Below are 18,597 nucleotides of genomic sequence, written 5' to 3' on the forward strand. Positions count from 1 at the left end.
TATGGGTTCAAATCCATTGTTTCCTAACTAGAAGATCTGTTGCCAGTCTTTAGATGTGAAGAAATTTTTCATTCAATTTTGGGCAACAGGTGACTGCTGGAGCACCTCTGCCTATGCATGGTTATGAACTTGGCCACATGAGCATGGAGGACTGGAATGAGATGGTGGAACGTTCCGTAATGCAGTACAGCAGGGAAAAACAAGAACTTCATTTACTTGTCTTCACTGAGGTAAATTGTTATGTACATGAGCTTTCTTCAACCTGTTACCTTCCTAACTGATGTTATTAACAAGTTAGCATGAACAAATAAGAATGGACTTAACCGAACTTGGTTTGTAGAATTATCACAAGATCTTAGAGGAGTACAGTGTTCTGTTGTCCATCTTTTATATACTGTCTTATGGCCTTTTTTTAACTTCACAGCAGATGGGGACATGGCTACCTTTTTAGCATCATTAGTTAGCTCTGTGAATGCCTTTCTTTACTGATTAACTAACCAGTTTAGAGAGTTTTCGCCTTTATCTCCTGGTTGTTCAACTCGGGGCCTCCTTGTTGATTCTCTGGCCGATGTAATCCTTGAGCTTCTCATTAATCGGGGTTATAGTACAGTATTACTATTTCTTAGTCATCTTTGTTGTCTTTTTTTCAGAAGTTTCTGAAGTTTCAAATAATCTCTATTCAGTTTTTTTTTATGTCTTTCATGGTAAGCCTAACCTTTTAGATTACCAGATTACTCTATTACTGTTCTTCCAGGTGCTGGAGGCCATGGCACGGGTTGACCGAATTTTAACTTCCCCTGGAGGTTCATTACTACTGGCTGGCAGGTCAGGTGTTGGCCGCAGAACAGCCGTTTCTGTTATTGCCCACTTGCATGGTATTAGGGTTGTCTCACCAGCTATGAGTCTGGGATACAATACTAAGAACTTCAAAAATGACTTAAAGCAGGTATGAAAATGATTATATCTTTACCACTATTACTTATTTTTATACTTTTGTTTATGCCCATACTTTCTTAATTAAACTTTCTCTCTTGTTCATACTTGTTTAAGCAACCCTTATTCTATTCAAGTATTATTTCTTAGTGTATTTCAGTGATATTTCCCATACACTAATTCTTTTATTGACTAACTAACATGTGGAATTCTTCCCTGACTTCTTTGGTTTTAAATATTTGAAAATATTATCCTCTACAGTATATGTTTTGAGAAAATTGTGATGGGCAACCCAGAATATGGGAACTGATGAGTGATAACACAATGTACTGTAGATAGATGAAAAATTCTGAGTGATGGAATGAACATTTGAGAAGGACCTCAGAGGAAAGGATGGTAAAGAGGGATTACTGTATACTGTAATTGCAATGTACCAGGTACATTGGATAGAAGCAGATTTCCAAACTGGGAGGGAAAAGTGGAACAAAACACTAAGGAGAGAATGGGGAAAGGAATAAGGAGGATGGTAACTGAGCAACCTGGAGGCTCTTCACTAGTGGCTACCCCATCTTAGGAAAGCTCCTTTGGAGAGGGTGGTGTTGCAGATAAGAGGTAAATAATCTGGATATCATCAGGTTGTTTTATGCTGTATACAGTATCTATACTGCACTGTGTTTGGATATAATGAGAGAGAACTGATGGCTTCTGCTTCTGTTCTATGATTACGTTGCTCTTCAAACTCATTTTTAGAGCTAAACTGACCATAGATACCAGAGGTCAGTTTTTATCTGGAATAAATCATTAATGATCTTCTGGACTTTTTACGGTAATGTTATGAATAAAGAACAGAGAGGCATTTTATTAATTGATTCTGTAAGTGTTTCTCATATGATTAAGTTTCTTATAAACCCTTGAACTGTCTTTTTGTTTCTGACAGACACAGTTAATATAATTCCAGGGTTAATGTATTTTTCTCTCAATCTAAGCAAGGAATTGTGTGAAGCTAGTTTAAGACTTCATATAGAGATAGCCTCTGGTTAGTGGTTTTGAGTATGTTTTAGTCTCTTATAGTTGAGATTTAGGGACACTTAGCCCTATCTTTCAGAATAACCCACAGTGTGTCCCATATTGGTGTCATGTTTGTTTAGGTAATACCTTTACGTAGCAATTTGCTCTTAGGCTCTCTTGAGCTTATACTTCAGGAAGCTACAGGTGTCTCCTCCATACCACTTATTTTCTCCCCCAAAATGCTCCAAGTAACATGCATATGGCAACACTTTTCCAAAAACTTGATCTTGTTGGTTATGATACTGTCATTGTGCAAAACTGAATCAACAAGTAGGAATACTCTATGCAAAGACACAAACAGTTCCTCAAATCTTCAACTTGCTTACACAGTACACAAAAGTGAACTCTTAGCCATCAGATTGGTTGTGTTTATAAGTCTGGTTATTAAAAGTACAGTTTTATATCTCAGGTGATGCAGAGTGCAGGTGTTGAGGGTGAACAAGTACTGCTGCTGCTGGAGGACCACCATCTGGTCAGCTCAGCCTTCCTTGAAATTATCAACTCACTCTTGATGGCTGGAGAGGTAATCACCCTTGTACTGGATGTTACTGTAAATTAATGTGATTGATAAAATAGATGATACTGGAACATTTATCTGACTTATTTTAAGTGCTAATTAGAACTGCCTATACCGTAACTGGTACCGTATATTTAATTTTGAGTGTCCAGTATACAATTTATTAATTTTTTGTAAATACAAGGGTCTAATATAATTGATGATACATTAATACAACTCCAAGTATAGTACCATTATTCTTTAATTTATTTATGTAGTATATTTTGACAGCATGGTTAGGTACATTTGTAGGTTAAACTCCTAGAAAAAATATCTGATATGAAATAATGGAATTGTAACAGAGCTTATATGTACTATTTGGGGGGCATTTTGTAATGAATATAAAAGAAAAATAAGAAGTCTGTTAGGAAGACTCCTGAGCCTTATAATGTGTGATAGAAAATTCAGTAGGTTTGTGTTTACTAATGATCATTTTGGATGTAAGCGTCATGCTATTTGTTACATAATTATAGATATTTATTTGTTTATACAGTATAACCTTCAATGACACTGAACCAAGTGATTTATGGGAATTATTAGGTATATTCAATGGCGTCTTGATCAGCTCCATACTGCAGTATGCTTGTGCGTGTTTGTTTGGCTTAGCAAATTTAGTAACTGTTGTGTATGTCAGTGCAATAATGTGGGATAATTCTATGTTTATGATGTAGAAAAAGAGAGGACAACAAAGTTGTTGCATCAAACTTTTAAAATGAGTGTATCATGGAGTTATAACAGAACTGGTTTGTCAGGTTCCTGGACTTTACACTCCTGAAGAACTTGACCCACTTCTCATGCCGCTGCGAGACCAGGCAGCTCATGAAAATTTCAGGGGCTCCCAGTATGCGTACTTTGCTTCAAGTAAGTAATGATTATAGATACAGTACTGTATTATAGTTTCTGTTAGCTTGGTTTTAATTTTGACCATACTGTGTGTATGCATGTGTGTGTGTGTGCTCACATGCGTGCATGTGTGTGCACATCCCTGCCCATACAAAACAACATTAATTCCCCAGACATAAATAATAATGTAAATATTGTAAATAAAGTGATGTTAGACTATATAGGATACTGAAATTAATGTAAAAAATGGGATATTATTTACAAATTATTGTGATAAATATATTGGGATTCCATTCATAAGTGAGGGTGTTTATAAGTTGCCCATTCATAACTCGGGAACTGTCTATACTGTACCATATTAAGAGTGGTTATCTAAGCTAAAAATAAAATGCAGCACATGTACAGGAATAGACCCTCAAATTTGGGACCTTTGGGACCAATCCTGAACCTTGATGAATTTTTTTTTGTTTTCCTGGGTCCTAGGTCATGAGTGTTAGCCCTTGGTTTTTAAATTAAGATGGCAGGCCGTCAACATGAAGTGTGTAGAACTGGCTAAGTGGACACAGATTCATTAATACTTTCTGCCATGAGAAGCAAACATTGCTTCTGATCTCCACCCCCCCCCCCTTATGTGGAGGCACTAGGAGGGATAGACATTTGTAAGATCAGACCCTAGCTGTCAAATGGGGTGTGATGTGGTGAATTAGAAACTTTAAAATGGCCACTGCATTAGAAGAGCTGCCCGAAAACTGACAGCCATTATCAGTGTATGTTTGCTGTAGGGACAATGGTCATCATCAGTGGACGTTACGTATCCCTTGCATGCCATTGTTGTAAGTAGGGTAGCAGAGTAGATAATCCTTAGCTGTTGTATGTTAACTAAATTTCCTCCCAACTACCATAAGTAAAATAAAGGTCCTGCTTGGTAAACATTGAGGTTTTTGGAATGTTTGAGTCATATTACTTGGTTGTCCCTAATAGGGAGTTAAGGGATTCATTTGTATACTTTGTTTGGGAGTTGGGGATATGAGGGAGTGTTTGTGTGGAATGTTTTTACTTGATATTATAGCACTTTCCTATTACTGTACAGTACTTTGTATATTTGTATCACTTCTCTCCTTTGCTATTTCTTCCCTATCTTATAGTGTCTGCTTCCCTTGATCCACCACATTATTATAAAGAGTGTACGGGAGGAGTAAAGATGGTAGATAGACAGATAGAAAAAATATATATTTTGCTAAAACTTAAAGCACCTACTTTATTATTATTATTATATATATATATTTTTTTTAAGGGGAATAGCCCACCCGGGCACAGGTCATCGACCCAAAATGGAGCGGGGGGGGGAAATAAGATTAAAAAGAAATTAAAAATAGAAAAGGAAATACAGGGATACTATATTAATCTACACCACGAAGATGCCGGAAAACCAGTTGCCTCCTGGGTTTTGTATGATGTGATGAAATTTGAAGACTGATTTCAGGCTTATAAAAATATCTGAAGGTCATTGTTAAGGGAGGAGAAGAAATTTGCTTTTGCCTCATCCCAGCTGTGTTTTCCAGGAGTGTTGAGAAACTTGCATATCGCTTTGATCATGGACTCAAGCAACCAGGAGTTTTCAGCCCAGTGTGAGAGTAACCCAGCATTGTACAAGCAGTGCTCTGTACTCTGGATGGAGGGTTGGGCACAGAAGACTATGATTCAGGTGTGTAACACAGAGTAAAGGGATCACCAAGCTTGAATTTTTAGCTTTGCTGTAAAATTGTTGTCAATTGTGCTTCAAAATTCATTGAATCAGTGATATTTTATGTATATACTGCATTTTGCAGATTTTTTGTTGAGAACAAACGATAATTCCCCTAAATTACACTGACATGTTCCAGATATCTGCTGTCCTGTTTGAATATCAAGTGCAGTAATAAACATATGATTGCATATGTAATCTTGTTTACATGTACCATCATGACTGCACCTCTTTGGATGCTGTCACCCTTGAGTTTTTACTGTAGTGATCCCTGAAAGTTTCTTAAGCTTACCTACAGCCTGTTGTATAAAATAAGTTTCAAAACAATAAAATCCGCTTCTGTATCTGCTTGAAATCAGGAAACCTTGATTTAGGTGAAATACAAAGTACCTCATTACTACAGCTGAATCCTCATTAGTGTACAGTATTATTATTATCTGAGTGTAAATTTAACATCCAGGTAGTAGTGGATAGGTTGGCCTCACCTATCTCTACAGTCATTACGTACTGTATTGTGGGAAAAATAAACGTGTCTTTTATCCCAATGTGGTTTGTTTTCTTTGACCACACATTCACACTGAAGAACATGTTGAATGATGTGTCAAATGTTCACACCTCCCCACTGTACTACTATTAATAATTTCCATTAACCCATTCTGTAGCTCTCTTGTGCTCCTGCATCATCCCCCTCCTACTAGTTCATCATTAAGATTATAATTCCTAAATATTTTTTATCCATTTGCTGTTGCTGATATTCACAAATATCAACCCTGATTCATCTCAGATCCCAGATATGCTTTTGAGTGACAATGAGAAAGACAAGAGGAATGGTCCAGAGTTCTTAAACTCATTCTTAGCTGTACACGAGAGCCTGCCGACCCATCTTGCCACGCCTCGCCGCTACCTTGGCCTTCTCCACACTTACCGTTCAATTCATAATACCAAGAAGGAAGGGGTTTTACAGAGGCAGCAGCATCTGAAGGTAAAAGTTTTGCGTAATATGTTGATACAGTATTAGTTGTTAGTAAAGGATAATGATTTCATGTTAATTATAATTCTAAGTAGAGTTATACTAGGAATTGTACTTTGTCAGGCTGGTGTAGCCAAGCTGAATGAAGCTCAGGAGGTGGTGAGTCACCTCAAGGCTGAAGCAGCTGAAAAGGAAGCTGTTCTGGCAGAGAAGCAAGCAGAAGCCACCCATTCTCTCCAGCTCATCACTGACACCATGAAAAGGGCTAATGACCAGAAAGTTCAGATGGTATCATTGAAAGACCAAACACTGCTGGAAAACAAGAAGATAGCTGAAAGGTAGGTACAGTACAAGTCATAGCCATATACTACTGTATAGATATTAAACTTGCAATCCTCCCGGTTGATCCTCCTGTTCTTGTACAGCAGTTCCACAACACCATGGGATATCATTCAGCATAAATATGTTTCCAATATTCTAATTACACACTCTTGATCCTATAAATGCATTTAAGGTACCACATGCTTATGAACATTCTGCAAACTATATTTGTAGAATCATAAATAAATGCTTTGCAAAGGGTAATTTTGTGCAGTCTGAGAAACATGATTTATTGCATTCACTTTTTAAGAAACCTGGTCTTGATACTGAAAATATATCAAATTATTGTTTGGTCTCTAATCTCTCATCCTTATCACAGATCATAGAGTGTGTTCTGCTGGATCAGTTACTTCCTTTGTTAGAGGGAAATCCCTCTGATCCAGTCAGCCAATAGGAAGCACCATTCAACTAAAACTGTCTTTTGTAAAATTCATAACGATTTGGTAATTAGCACTTGCATGGGAAAGTCATCCCTTCTGGTTCTGCTGGATCTCTCTGTAGCCTTTGACACAGTGGGTCATTATCTATGCTTTAGGATCTTTGGTCATTCGGTGTCCGTGATGATACACTCTCACTGCTTGAGTTTTATTTGTCAAAGCAATCTCGGTGTGTGATGGTTGGGGTAGCCATTTCAGACCCAGTCCCTTAGCAGTTTGGAGTCCCGCAGGGATCAGTTTTGGGACCACTTCTGTTTACAGTCTATACCGGTAGTCTTGCATCTATGCTGGATGTTCATGGTGTTGCCTACCATTTCGATGCCGATGATACACAGTTTTATATGCAAATGGTAAATGTCAAGAATAGTGAGGAGATTATGAAATTCTTGATGTCTGATATTAAAATTTGGTTGGCTAGGAAAAAACTTAAGCTGAATGATGGTAAAACCAAGATTATCGTCATCCAAAGATATAGGAGGGGTGACAGTACAGATGACTTTGGCTCTTTGAACTTTGGGGAAGTACATATTCATCCTGTCGATCCTGTTCATAATTTTGGAGTGTACTTTGACTGAAAACTGAATTTTAAAGAGCATATAAATTTAGTGGTTAAGAGTTGCAAAATTCATACTCGGAATCTATATGCTGTGTCTTGTGACACTGCAGTAGTATTTCATTCACTTATTTTTTCTCTGGTTGACTATTGTATCTCATTAAGGGTGTGCCTACCAGTACTAGTACAGAGATAAACAATACTGTGACTTGTTTAAATCGTCCATAATATCTTGATATTGTAGAAAATGGTGGAGCTCATGTGGAATTTGTCCATTATGTTGCTTAGCATGTCTCAAGCATTCATCTGACCAAGAACATTGAGCTTCTCTACAGGTATATTGCTGCCTTTCTTACCACCAGAATACTCCTGGAAGTCTTTCAGAGAATATTGGTAACGAAAGGTACCAAGTGCACAGTTAACTTCATTCATTAAAGATTTTTTGCAACCTTATATACTGGTAACAGAAATTTAAGCCCACAAAGAGGCAATATTAGCTACATTTCATTCATCTGAGAGCTGATCATATAAACAATAATTCAGTACAGGGTATAAGAATATATGCCTGCAAGGGCCCCTCCAGAAGCCTCAGCCATATTTAGAACCTTAGGTGACTGTAATATGTATACACGTATTCCAGTGGATTGTTCTGTTGAAAAAAATACTGCTAAAACCTTCGGTTTTGGTGGCCAACAACTACAAAAAATGGAGTACAATATTTGTTACATTCCTATACAGCCCAAAAAATTGCCGAAACATGTAGAAAACCTTAATATTTATTGGAAATGAGAGTACATTAATGTGTTGAACATCAGTAAATCCATTAACTGTTGAGTCGCACACTTATGAGGATCACTGCATTATATTGAATGTGGACTGACAAGGAATTAAAAATGTTTTATCTCAGGAGGAACTTCATAGTAATAGGAGGTACTGTACTACTTGTAAAGAATGGCTTGGGGCCTTGGGGTTATACAGTACAGGTATTCTCACATATCACCTAAGAATGGCTGGGGGTCTTAGGGATACATTCTCACTTATCACCCACTATTGGTGACAAGTTTAGACATATGAAAGTCCTGGTTACTGGTCAGTTTTTAATGTCTTAAAGTGATGAATGGATAATTTTTCGTGGTGTTTTTCAATCGACAGGAAAATTGAAATTGATGAAGAGTTAGCAGAGATTGAGCCACTTGTGAGGGAAGCTAAAGAGGCTGTAGGTAACATCAAGGCAGATGCTCTGAGTGAGATAAGGTAACTTAATACAGTACTGTACTATGCTATGACAGTATTCAGTCTTTATGGTCTTGTCACTTCATATTTTTTTTTAAATATTCATGAATGAAGTACAGTACTTGAACACCTGATAACTCAACTAAGTGTGTAAAATGTTGTCAATTGATATGAAGCTTTGTATTGGTAAATCAGTGTTGAGGTTAGGAATTCACAATTTATCCTATACCTGTACTTTTAAGTTGGTAAAAACTAAAATACACTGCACAGCATATATGTAGAACTTGAGAAAAAAATTTGTGTTTATCCATATATTTATTGTTGTTAACTTAGAAACAGAACTAACTATTTTGATCATTTGGTTTTCATGAATAAGACTTTTAAATACTGATAATATTTTCTGTAGGTCCCTACGAGCACCACCTGTGGTGATACGAGATATTCTGGAGGGTGTACTGCGCCTCATGGGGGTTCAAGACACTTCATGGAACTCCATGAAAACTTTCCTGGCCCAAAGAGGCATCAAGGAAGAAATAAGGTTTGTCTCGGGAAATTCAATCATGGCTTCGTATTTATTATTTTGCAACTTGATTCTTTAGAATACAGTAATTAGTTGATTGTGTTTCTTTATTCTTATCAGTTTCTGTGTCCCTTTGTCTTGTTTCTTGCATATTAAAATAGGATGTTGGACTTTATAATACAAACTGCTAGTGACAGACTCATGTAAGTAGTCTTTTGATTTACATTAGATGGCAGCTCTTGGGATGTGTTAGATCAGGTCAAGTAAAGTTAAGTCAGATCAGGGCTACATTTCACCTTTATCCCATTGCCAGCTTACTGGATTCTGTCACTATCTGTCTGGCAGTCTGTCAATAGGTAGGCATTCATTGTGAAGATCCCTAAATCAGGCAAACTAATACTGTAAATATTAGAATTTTTTATTAAAATTCTGTACATACGTAGTCATTTGTGATATAATTAAATACATTATATGAAGAATTAATTTTAAATTCACCAAAGTCTTTGAAATTCATAGCCTTGAAAAGTAGTTGTATGTCTGGCTCCAAATATCTTGTGAGTGAAGGAATTTGCACTTTCACTTTTGTGCTTGTTATATATTGAATTACTTCAGAATTTTTTTGTATTGAACTGTTTTTAGTTTCCCTGTGCTGTATTTGACGTATAATTAAGGAATTGCACTCTGATTCATATTGCTTACAGGAACTATGACCCAAGAGATGTTTCCATTGAAGGTCGTAAATCAGTAGAGAAGTTACTTGTTGATCGTTCAAGTTCATTTGATCCGGCTACAGCCAAACGAGCATCAACAGCAGCAGCACCCTTAGCAGCCTGGGTGAAGGCCAATGTACGATTTTCTTATGTCCTTGAGAAAGTGAAGCCTTTAGAAAAAGAGCAAAATATATTACAAAGGTAAATATTGCAGAGAAGGTGTTGTGTGTTGCAATTTAAAAAAATTTTGATATTGGTTACTCTATTTTCGATGGTCATTCTAATTATTATTACTATAAAAAAAGTGTTAAATTTAGAGATGGACTGTATGAAGGAGAGGGAAGACCGAATTGTAGGTGGAAGGATGGGGTGAAGAAGGCACTGGAAGTAAAAAGGATGAACACAAAGAAAGTATCAGGGGTACATGGATAAGTGGACAGTGTGGTATTAAGTGATTTTTGAAGAAGGATGTGTTGCTGGTTGATGTGAATGTGAAGTAACAGTGGTTTACAGATTTGGGGAGTTGTTTTGGAAGGAAGGGGAGAACTATAGTAAATTAGCTCTATAGTAGTAAGAATGAATAATTAAGTGGGAAGAAACATGAAAGTGTAAAAAAGGTTTTCTCAAGATGACTTAAGTTGATATATATAAATCAGCAAAATTATGAATTTTTGTTTCATATTGTCTGTACTGTATACTGTACTGTATTCTTCATGCAGTGTGATCCATGAAATCTTTAAGTTTGCATTGTAAAGTTAGCAGTGTAATGCTATGCATATTTTTTTTCATGTAGAAATTTGGAGAGAGCAGAGGTTGAGATTGGAGAACTATCATCTGGATTGGATGATGTGGACAAGAAGGTCGCTAAGTTGACGGAGAAGATGAATCGCTCTACTAAAGAAGCTGCAGAGGTAGAATTCCACTTAAATAAGGCCAAGGAGACAATCTCGGCTGCAGAAAGCTTAGTAACTAAACTGGAGGGAGAATACCAGCGTTGGAGTCAACAGGTAAACTGTGTTCACAGGATGACAAGTGATTTGTAAAAAGTTTTATACAGTATTTGATGGGATTAGGAGTAAATCTGATAATGAGAAAAGTTTGTTAAAGGGTAACTCCAGACCCTTAATTTTTTATTGGTAATGTTAATTTTTTCTTTTAAATTTAAAAAAATAACCATATACCTGTAGTAACACTCAACCTCTGACTACTGAGCTTGACATCATCAATGTCAATCCTTTTTAATTTGTACAAATTGACAATACTTACACACTACTTCAGGTCAGAACAAAAATTTTGATTTATCATCTTTATATTATATACACTTATCCCCCGTATTAGCAACTACTGAATTTAATACCTTCTGGAAAAAATATTCCTTGTGCATGTTTACAGCTGATTCATCAGGCAAGAAGATGAAGGTAGCAATGCGTGTGATGGAGGGTGCGGGAGGGGGATTTGAGAATTGCAATTAAATGCCAGGTAGCGACGTGTCCTCCTAATATTACGTATTTAAGTAATTATCAGATGTTTTAATTGCCTGTATGTTGGCCTGGTGAGTTAATGCTAAGCATTTGCATACTTAGGTATAAAATTAGACGTCGCATTCTGGATTGAACAAAAATAGAGTATGGTGTCATGGCTACCAAGATTAACATTTGTCATAATATTTTGGGTTAGAAATGATAAATGTTTCGTATATGGTGTTGATGTAAATGTAGTGAGTTTTTGTAATACAAATTCATAAATTAAAATTTTTTTACAAATTCTCTACGTATAATTCAAGTCTTGAGTGTAAATAAACTTGTAACTTATATTACTCGCTATAATAGTCTACCCTACTAAAACTGTTTTTTAATACAGAGTAAAAGAGAAAAAATTACAATACTGTACTCTAATATGGCTAAGAAATAAAGAAAATGCAATATAAAACTATAAAATAAGAAAAATGAAGAGCATGGGTGTGTATGTGTGGAGGCAATGAGCTGTCCTGCATAGCTGAGGACCGCCGACTCGCTTGTGTCCCTCCCCCCAGTGTAATGTCACAGCATACACACACAAGTTTCAGTCAGTTGAACTGTGTGGATATTTTTTTTTCATAAAATATGTGCTATTGTATAGTATTTTATATCCTATGTATCAATTTTATTGTTTATTATAGCAATTTTTTTAACAAAGCGATTATAGCGCTACTGGTGGTAGACACGCGAATGAATGACTTCAGTTGCGTTTGGATTGTTGGGCTAAATTATAATTTTTTACTGAACAGGACCAAAGGGGACAAAGTTGAGATACTGTACCTGGAAGATTCAGATAGTTGGAATTTGGATACTGTAAAAGGAATTGTACTGTTGATTAAATAAAGTCTACAACATTGGATTTACCATAAAAGTGGAGACGTTCTGCATACAGTGACCTGACATGAATGGGAGAGGTTGTTGGGTTTTACTAGGTCAGTACCACAGGGACCATTTTTTAACAGTGGGTGCTAAAAATTAATTCTGGTGCCCTAGATACTTTATGGTGTGATGTACAGTGCCTTATACCCAAAATATTTGGGTGCTACAACAACCTCCCTTCCCCTGTCCATGTACTGGGTGGAGTGAGGGCGGGAGGACTGTGGGACATGCACGAGAGAACTGACTAACCACGGAGTGTGTGTAGGAGATGCGCATCTGCCAATGGTTGGTCAAAAATTCTAACAGCCTCGTGGATAGCTGAATTTCGATTGCAAATCTTGAATAAGCGTAACTAATAATTTTTTCTGAATATCCCTGTAAGTGAATTCAGAAATAAAGAGTTCACAAAGATGAAGGGATACTTTCCTCATGACTGTTTGAAGTTTACTGAACAGATGTATGGACACATCCCTAGACCCTGTCTGACCCAGCCAGAGAGTTATCAAGATATCTTTTACAGTAAAACCCCCATAATTTTAAATGATATAGGCTTTAGTCCCCTACTAATTATGAGATTTTACAAAATATGAGTGACACCTTCTCCCAAGAGGAAAAAAACAATGTTACTTTTTTGTTATACAGTATGCCACAATCAAAATTTAAACGTTTATAAGCACAGTACCAGAATTAGGTGCTTAGTCCATGGTTATCAGACACAATGGCTCAAAATATGTGGAAAAAGCCTGTGCAGTAGACCGTAGTTATGCACTCCACAACTGATCAACATGAACGTACTGTGAGCGACACACGTGACGTGTACGGTACTTGTCTTTCATAATCTGAAATTTTACCAAATATTTCAAAAAAAATTTGAGATACAGTATATTTTTTGTAACAACAAAACTTTACGAATTAGGAGTGATTTTGAATTATAGGAATACAAATTATGTGGATTTTACTGTACAGTGGTCCCTCGGTTAACGAGCACAATTCGTTCCAGAAGGTTGCTCGTTAACCAAAAAATTCGTTAACTGAAACCATTGTTTCAATGGGTTTTTGGGTAATTGGTTCCGGCTCACCGAAAATTGCCTAAAGTCAACAAAAAAGTACACTTACTTTGAGGTGTGTATGTAGAAGGCTCCTGGATGATGATGATGATGATGATGATGGGAATTAGAATGGGGGTGGAGGAGAAGGGAGAAGAGAAGGCATTGGGGTGGAAGAGAAGTCATCCCATGGTGCCATTTCACCCATAAAATTTTAGTTCACTTGGTGTAATTCAAGATTATTTTCTTTAAATCAACACTGTACTGCATTACATATTGTCACTATGTAAAATAAATTTCAAAATGACCAATAATTTGCTTGGAAACATAGAAAAAAAGCATTTAAGTTGAAGAGAGACTGAAGCAAGATGTTACCTGCACTGAAAAGACACAGAGACTGACGCCTGTTTAGTGTGTTGACACGCTGTTTGGCGTGCAAAAAACTAGCTTCCTATACTTCAATTATGTTCAATAATTGTTAAAATGACTAAAAAATTTAATATAAAACTTTTAAAATTATTGAATAGTACAAACTTCTTGATACTTACTAAAATAGTAAGGAATTTAAGCCCTAGAATCGATTACTGTATTGGCGGACTAATACTACAGCTGGTGGACCGCCAAATGCAAGCAAAAACATGTGGAGGGGCGCTCGTAAGAAATTCGTTAATCGAGGGATTGCTTGTTAACCGAAGTTAAGAATCTTATGGAAGGTAATTCGTTAACCGAAATTTTGTTAACCGAGGTGCTCGTTAACCTAGGGATCACTGTATTAAAACAGTTTATATGAATAAAAGAATTAGTAAACATAATTTGACACTACAGTACTGTACAGGTATTTAGTAGATATTCTAAATTAAGTAATTTCCTTTACAATTACATTTAACAAATGAAGTTTGAAACTAAAGACTACAGTATAAATTAAATGTTGGTAAAGTAAAATTGGCACTGATTTTCTCCACTTTGCAGACATAGCAGTCTGGTCTGTAGAAATGGTTGGTAATGATTCCTAAAGCCTGAATTTATTCATTCAATTTCTAAAAAATTAGCTATGTTTCATGATTTTGTGTGTGTGTAAAAGTATTATGTTAATATCAGGCTTGAAACTTATTAGTACCTGTACTGTATACTTAAAAGAAAATAAAAATCTTCAGGATTTGTCCTTTAAGGATAAGGATTGTGACCCATCTTTGAACTTTTTGTTACAATGTCTTGAAAAATATGAATGAAACTTGAGTGCCCTATGATCAAATGGATGCTGTCACTGTACTCCAAAGCCATTAGCTAATAGAATGGCATTTGGTAACATGCAGTGTATAGGAGTTCCTTGATTAAGTCCAAGAGTAAGCTACAGAAACACTACTGGTGGAGGTGATTAAGAAAGTTCTTTGAAATCTTTTATAATAAATGATAAGTGCTGTACTGGCATATAAATGTAAATATAACTTTCATATTGACATTTTGTACAGGTATCAGAGTTGGATTCAGGCCTAAGCGGTCTTCCACGAGAAGCTCTTCTGGCTGCATCATTCATCACATACTTGAGTGAAGCTCCTGAGGACAAACGCAAGGCTACGATGGCCCATTGGAGCCAGTTGTTGGAAGTTTCTGACTTTGACCTGAGAAAGTTAGTGTTTTGTTTAAAAATTTGAAAGGTTTCTAGTCAAATGGGCCATCCTAATTGGTCCCATTCCTGGTGGACCCCAGTCCTGGTGGATTAGATTGGTAGTTATTTGAGCTGAACATTTAATGCAAAATTTAGAGAAGTTCAGGTACATTTTGGCTATATTTATTCTTTTAGATACTGATGGGTGATGCTGGGTTGTATGAGGTGAGTGGAATATTGGGCACTTGCAGCTGTATAGATCACATGAACTTCTTGTGATTTGTTTGCTCTTTTAGATATGTAAATGTCCCTGTGAAATGTTTCTTGAGACTCCCATTTTACTTTTTGTATGAAAATTAGAAACAAATTTTGATTATTTTTTGTCCATTACCCATTTTTATGGCTAACTTTGGTACCACAACATTTCAACACTTGTTGTGGAGATAGTGAGTTTTTGTTTTGTATACAAGTTGAAAGTGTGTTTATAAATTGTGTACCTAGTGTTTTAGCCCTTTTCTATAACTTTCTACACTTTTCTTGTAACACTTCCTGCCATAATCCCTCCTTTGTTGAGGATTCTGTTTCTCTAAACCAAATCCACACTTTTGGTTTTAGGTAGAGACTCTCATCAACACATTAGGAAGCTGTGCCTAATTCTGTATCTCACACAGGTTCTTAAGTAGTGAACGGGAACAACTTCAGTGGAAAGCTGAGGGACTCCCATCTGATCAGCTCTCTATTGAAAATGCTCTGGTCATCCTTCAGGTAGAGTTTAAAGCTCTAGTGTTATGTATGTTATGTTTATACCAAGTTTCATTTATCTTTTGCTCAATGAATAAGGGAAGGTTTATAAAAATGGATTCTGTCAGTTTGCCCATCTGTCATTACAACCATCTAAGTTTTGTTTCTAGAACATAACTAAAAAACTGCTTCAAATATCTTCTACCGAGTAAAAGTTTGTTCACAAATTAGCTAGTGGTAAATAGGTGCTTGTTGCTAGAAAGGGATAGAGTACAGTACACTTATTTCAGTATTATTCTGTGAGGATATAGATAACTATGTCTTATGTTCTTTATATTTTATTACCTATTAAATAGTCTGATTTTGTTATGTATAAAGTAAATTATACTTTTCTTCAATGGTGACGTTTCCTGAAATTTTGAGTACTGTATACTGTTATTAAGTTAAGAGTGTGTGATGGCAATAGACATTTTAATAGTTTGAGGCTTTGAATTTTAACTACAGTACATTGTAAAGTAAAATTATACTCTATAATTCATAATTTGGTTACTGGAGTACTTGATGAATGAAGGCAGTTCTTGTCCTTATATGCTCAGGATTTGTAATATACTGTACAGTACTAATGAAAATGGAAATACAGCTCCTCCCCGACTTATGACGGGGTTAGGGACCCAAATCCAGGTCGTAAGTCGAGTAGGTCGTAAGTTGGGGAGGAGCTGTAACTAAGTTTGAGCACTTACTGCCAGTATGCAACAGAGAACTGACAGACCTCCTGACCAGCTAGTATGCTGCAAAGGGGAAAAGAGGAGAAAGTAAGATATTAATAATGGTGCTGTTAAAATCATAATGCGGTAGAACCTCATAAACTTAAAAATCAATCTGGGAGTTACAGAAAAATGACACATTGGAAGAAAAATAAGAATCAGAAAATCATCTTGACTTTTACGGACAGTGTTGTTTATAGTACTGTATATGGCACACATACCACAGCGGTTGCTTAGAGCTGTATATTCCCACACTCAATAGGCCCACTTCACACAAACTTCTTTCTTTTCTTTTTTCTCTCCTCTCTCTCCCTCGAGCGTACGAACCTGTACTGTTTTAAAAATTATTGAAGTTCAATTTTAATTCTTATGGGGAAAATTGTCCCGATACTGTATTTGCAAAAATTTTATTTGAAATGACTTTTAGGAATGCATCCGTTGCGATAATTGGGGTATTCCTGTATTGGTGGTGGCCAAATAAAATATTTTAAGTGGCATACCCATAGTGGAAGGTTTTATGTGATATTGTGATAGGACCCATCATGTGGTGCCTTGCGATATGAAATATATGGTCTTCTGTGCAGAGAATATGTGCATGTGATTTCTTTTATAGTTTGGGAGTGTTCTAAAAATATAGGTTTCTTAAATATAATGTTGAATTAAGGGAGGCACACTTGATATAAATCAGTTTATATTTATTAATACAGTAATAGGATGCTGTCCTTTATAATATTAATCACTACTGTATTTAGAAAAGTTTCAAGTTTAGATATATTTTTCTCCACATAGACTGAAATGAGGCCATTCCTTATTGACCCATCCTCACGTGCTACCACTTGGCTTCGTGAGCATCTCCGAGGATCTACAGTAGAGGTCACAACCCAGCAAGATGCAAAGTTTGCAACAACTCTTGAACTAGCTGTAAGGTGAGGTTATGGTAGATTAGACTTGATTGGTTTTCAAAGTCTAAAAATCCTAAACTAGTTTAAGGTTTGTATCTTGTACTGTACTGTACAGTAGTTTGAAAAAGAAGTTCAAGGATAAAATCAGGAGAGAAGTAGTTGTGATCATGTTTCTGCTAGGAGCATAGTGTTCTCTGGCTTCGGGGATCCAGTGTGGTCAATGTATGCTGACTTTCTCCAGTATCAGTGAACACTTAAATGAAAATGTATATGTGCCTGAATTATGTAATTATGTACATGAGGTACTAGGAATCTATAGTTAAGTTTGAAATTGCCCCTTACATGTTATGGTTTGATTGAAAATATTTTGTTGGACAAATGTATTTTGAATTCTTTGTACTGTATACCCGGTATATTTACCATGTATTTATACTTTTGTCAATAAACTACTACTACTACTATGAGTACAGTTGCAAACATTCTTTATGTGCTGGTGTGAGTTGGTCCTTGTGCAGTGGATCCCACATTCATGAAGGCACCATCTGGCAGCCAGGGGATGGCTCCTGCACAGCTGTCACAATATGGGCATCCATCCTGTTGCTGTTTTATCTCATATGGGGTTGATATTGCATCAGTTTGGAAGGTCCAGATAATGGATAAACTTTTGTTTGCAACTGTACATGTCATATTTTAGTCATCATTTATTGTATTTGTATCGTTTTCATTTGGAAGAAAAGAGAGAATTGTTTATTAAAGTGTGTTTATGTATTACTTTTCAGGTTTGGGAAGACACTCATAATCCAAGAAGTGGACAAGGTGGAGCCATTGCTGTTTCCTCTTCTTAGAGGAGATCTTATTAATCAAGGTATGTCCATGCAAGATGTTTAACCTTAAAGGAAGCATCTTGCTTCTGCTTTGTGAATGTGTGTGTCTCTTGATTTACCCTTCAAACATATTCTACTAAGGGGTACAGTTATCCCTTTCAGCTTGTGTTGTAGGTGTATGATGCTGTGTGATTGTGTGTTGTTTAGTGCAACTTGTCTTGTAATTTTGAATGGACTGATATATAATTTGATAGGAACCATCATATCATTAGTCAGAAAATGTGTACAGTATATGCTTCTTTTTTTTTCTTCACAGGGTTACATCTTGTTCTATTGCTCTCATATGAATACTGTATCTTAATAATGCTTA

General features: G+C 36.2%; 1 protein-coding gene across 2 annotated transcripts in view; it reads left to right on the forward strand.

Annotated features, from left to right (window-relative positions):
* Positions 1–18,597, forward strand: part of LOC121865771 (cytoplasmic dynein 2 heavy chain 1-like) — a 91,608-nt gene that overhangs the window by 44,450 nt on the left and 28,561 nt on the right. For both annotated transcript variants that reach the window (XM_042365323.1, XM_042365324.1), the window contains exons 39-53: positions 90–230; positions 755–946; positions 2,411–2,524; positions 3,310–3,418; positions 4,963–5,105; positions 5,929–6,126; positions 6,238–6,452; positions 8,638–8,739; positions 9,125–9,256; positions 9,940–10,149; positions 10,742–10,955; positions 14,860–15,017; positions 15,668–15,761; positions 17,291–17,427; positions 18,183–18,268. In XM_042365323.1, the coding sequence (XP_042221257.1) occupies positions 90–230; positions 755–946; positions 2,411–2,524; positions 3,310–3,418; positions 4,963–5,105; positions 5,929–6,126; positions 6,238–6,452; positions 8,638–8,739; positions 9,125–9,256; positions 9,940–10,149; positions 10,742–10,955; positions 14,860–15,017; positions 15,668–15,761; positions 17,291–17,427; positions 18,183–18,268 (2,245 nt within the window). The remainder of the gene's footprint in view (positions 1–89; positions 231–754; positions 947–2,410; positions 2,525–3,309; positions 3,419–4,962; positions 5,106–5,928; positions 6,127–6,237; positions 6,453–8,637; positions 8,740–9,124; positions 9,257–9,939; positions 10,150–10,741; positions 10,956–14,859; positions 15,018–15,667; positions 15,762–17,290; positions 17,428–18,182; positions 18,269–18,597) is intronic.

This window comes from Homarus americanus, unplaced genomic scaffold, assembly GCF_018991925.1.
Source record: "Homarus americanus isolate GMGI-L3 unplaced genomic scaffold, GMGI_Hamer_2.0 scaffold13495, whole genome shotgun sequence".
In the NCBI taxonomy this organism is placed as follows: domain Eukaryota; kingdom Metazoa; phylum Arthropoda; class Malacostraca; order Decapoda; family Nephropidae; genus Homarus; species Homarus americanus.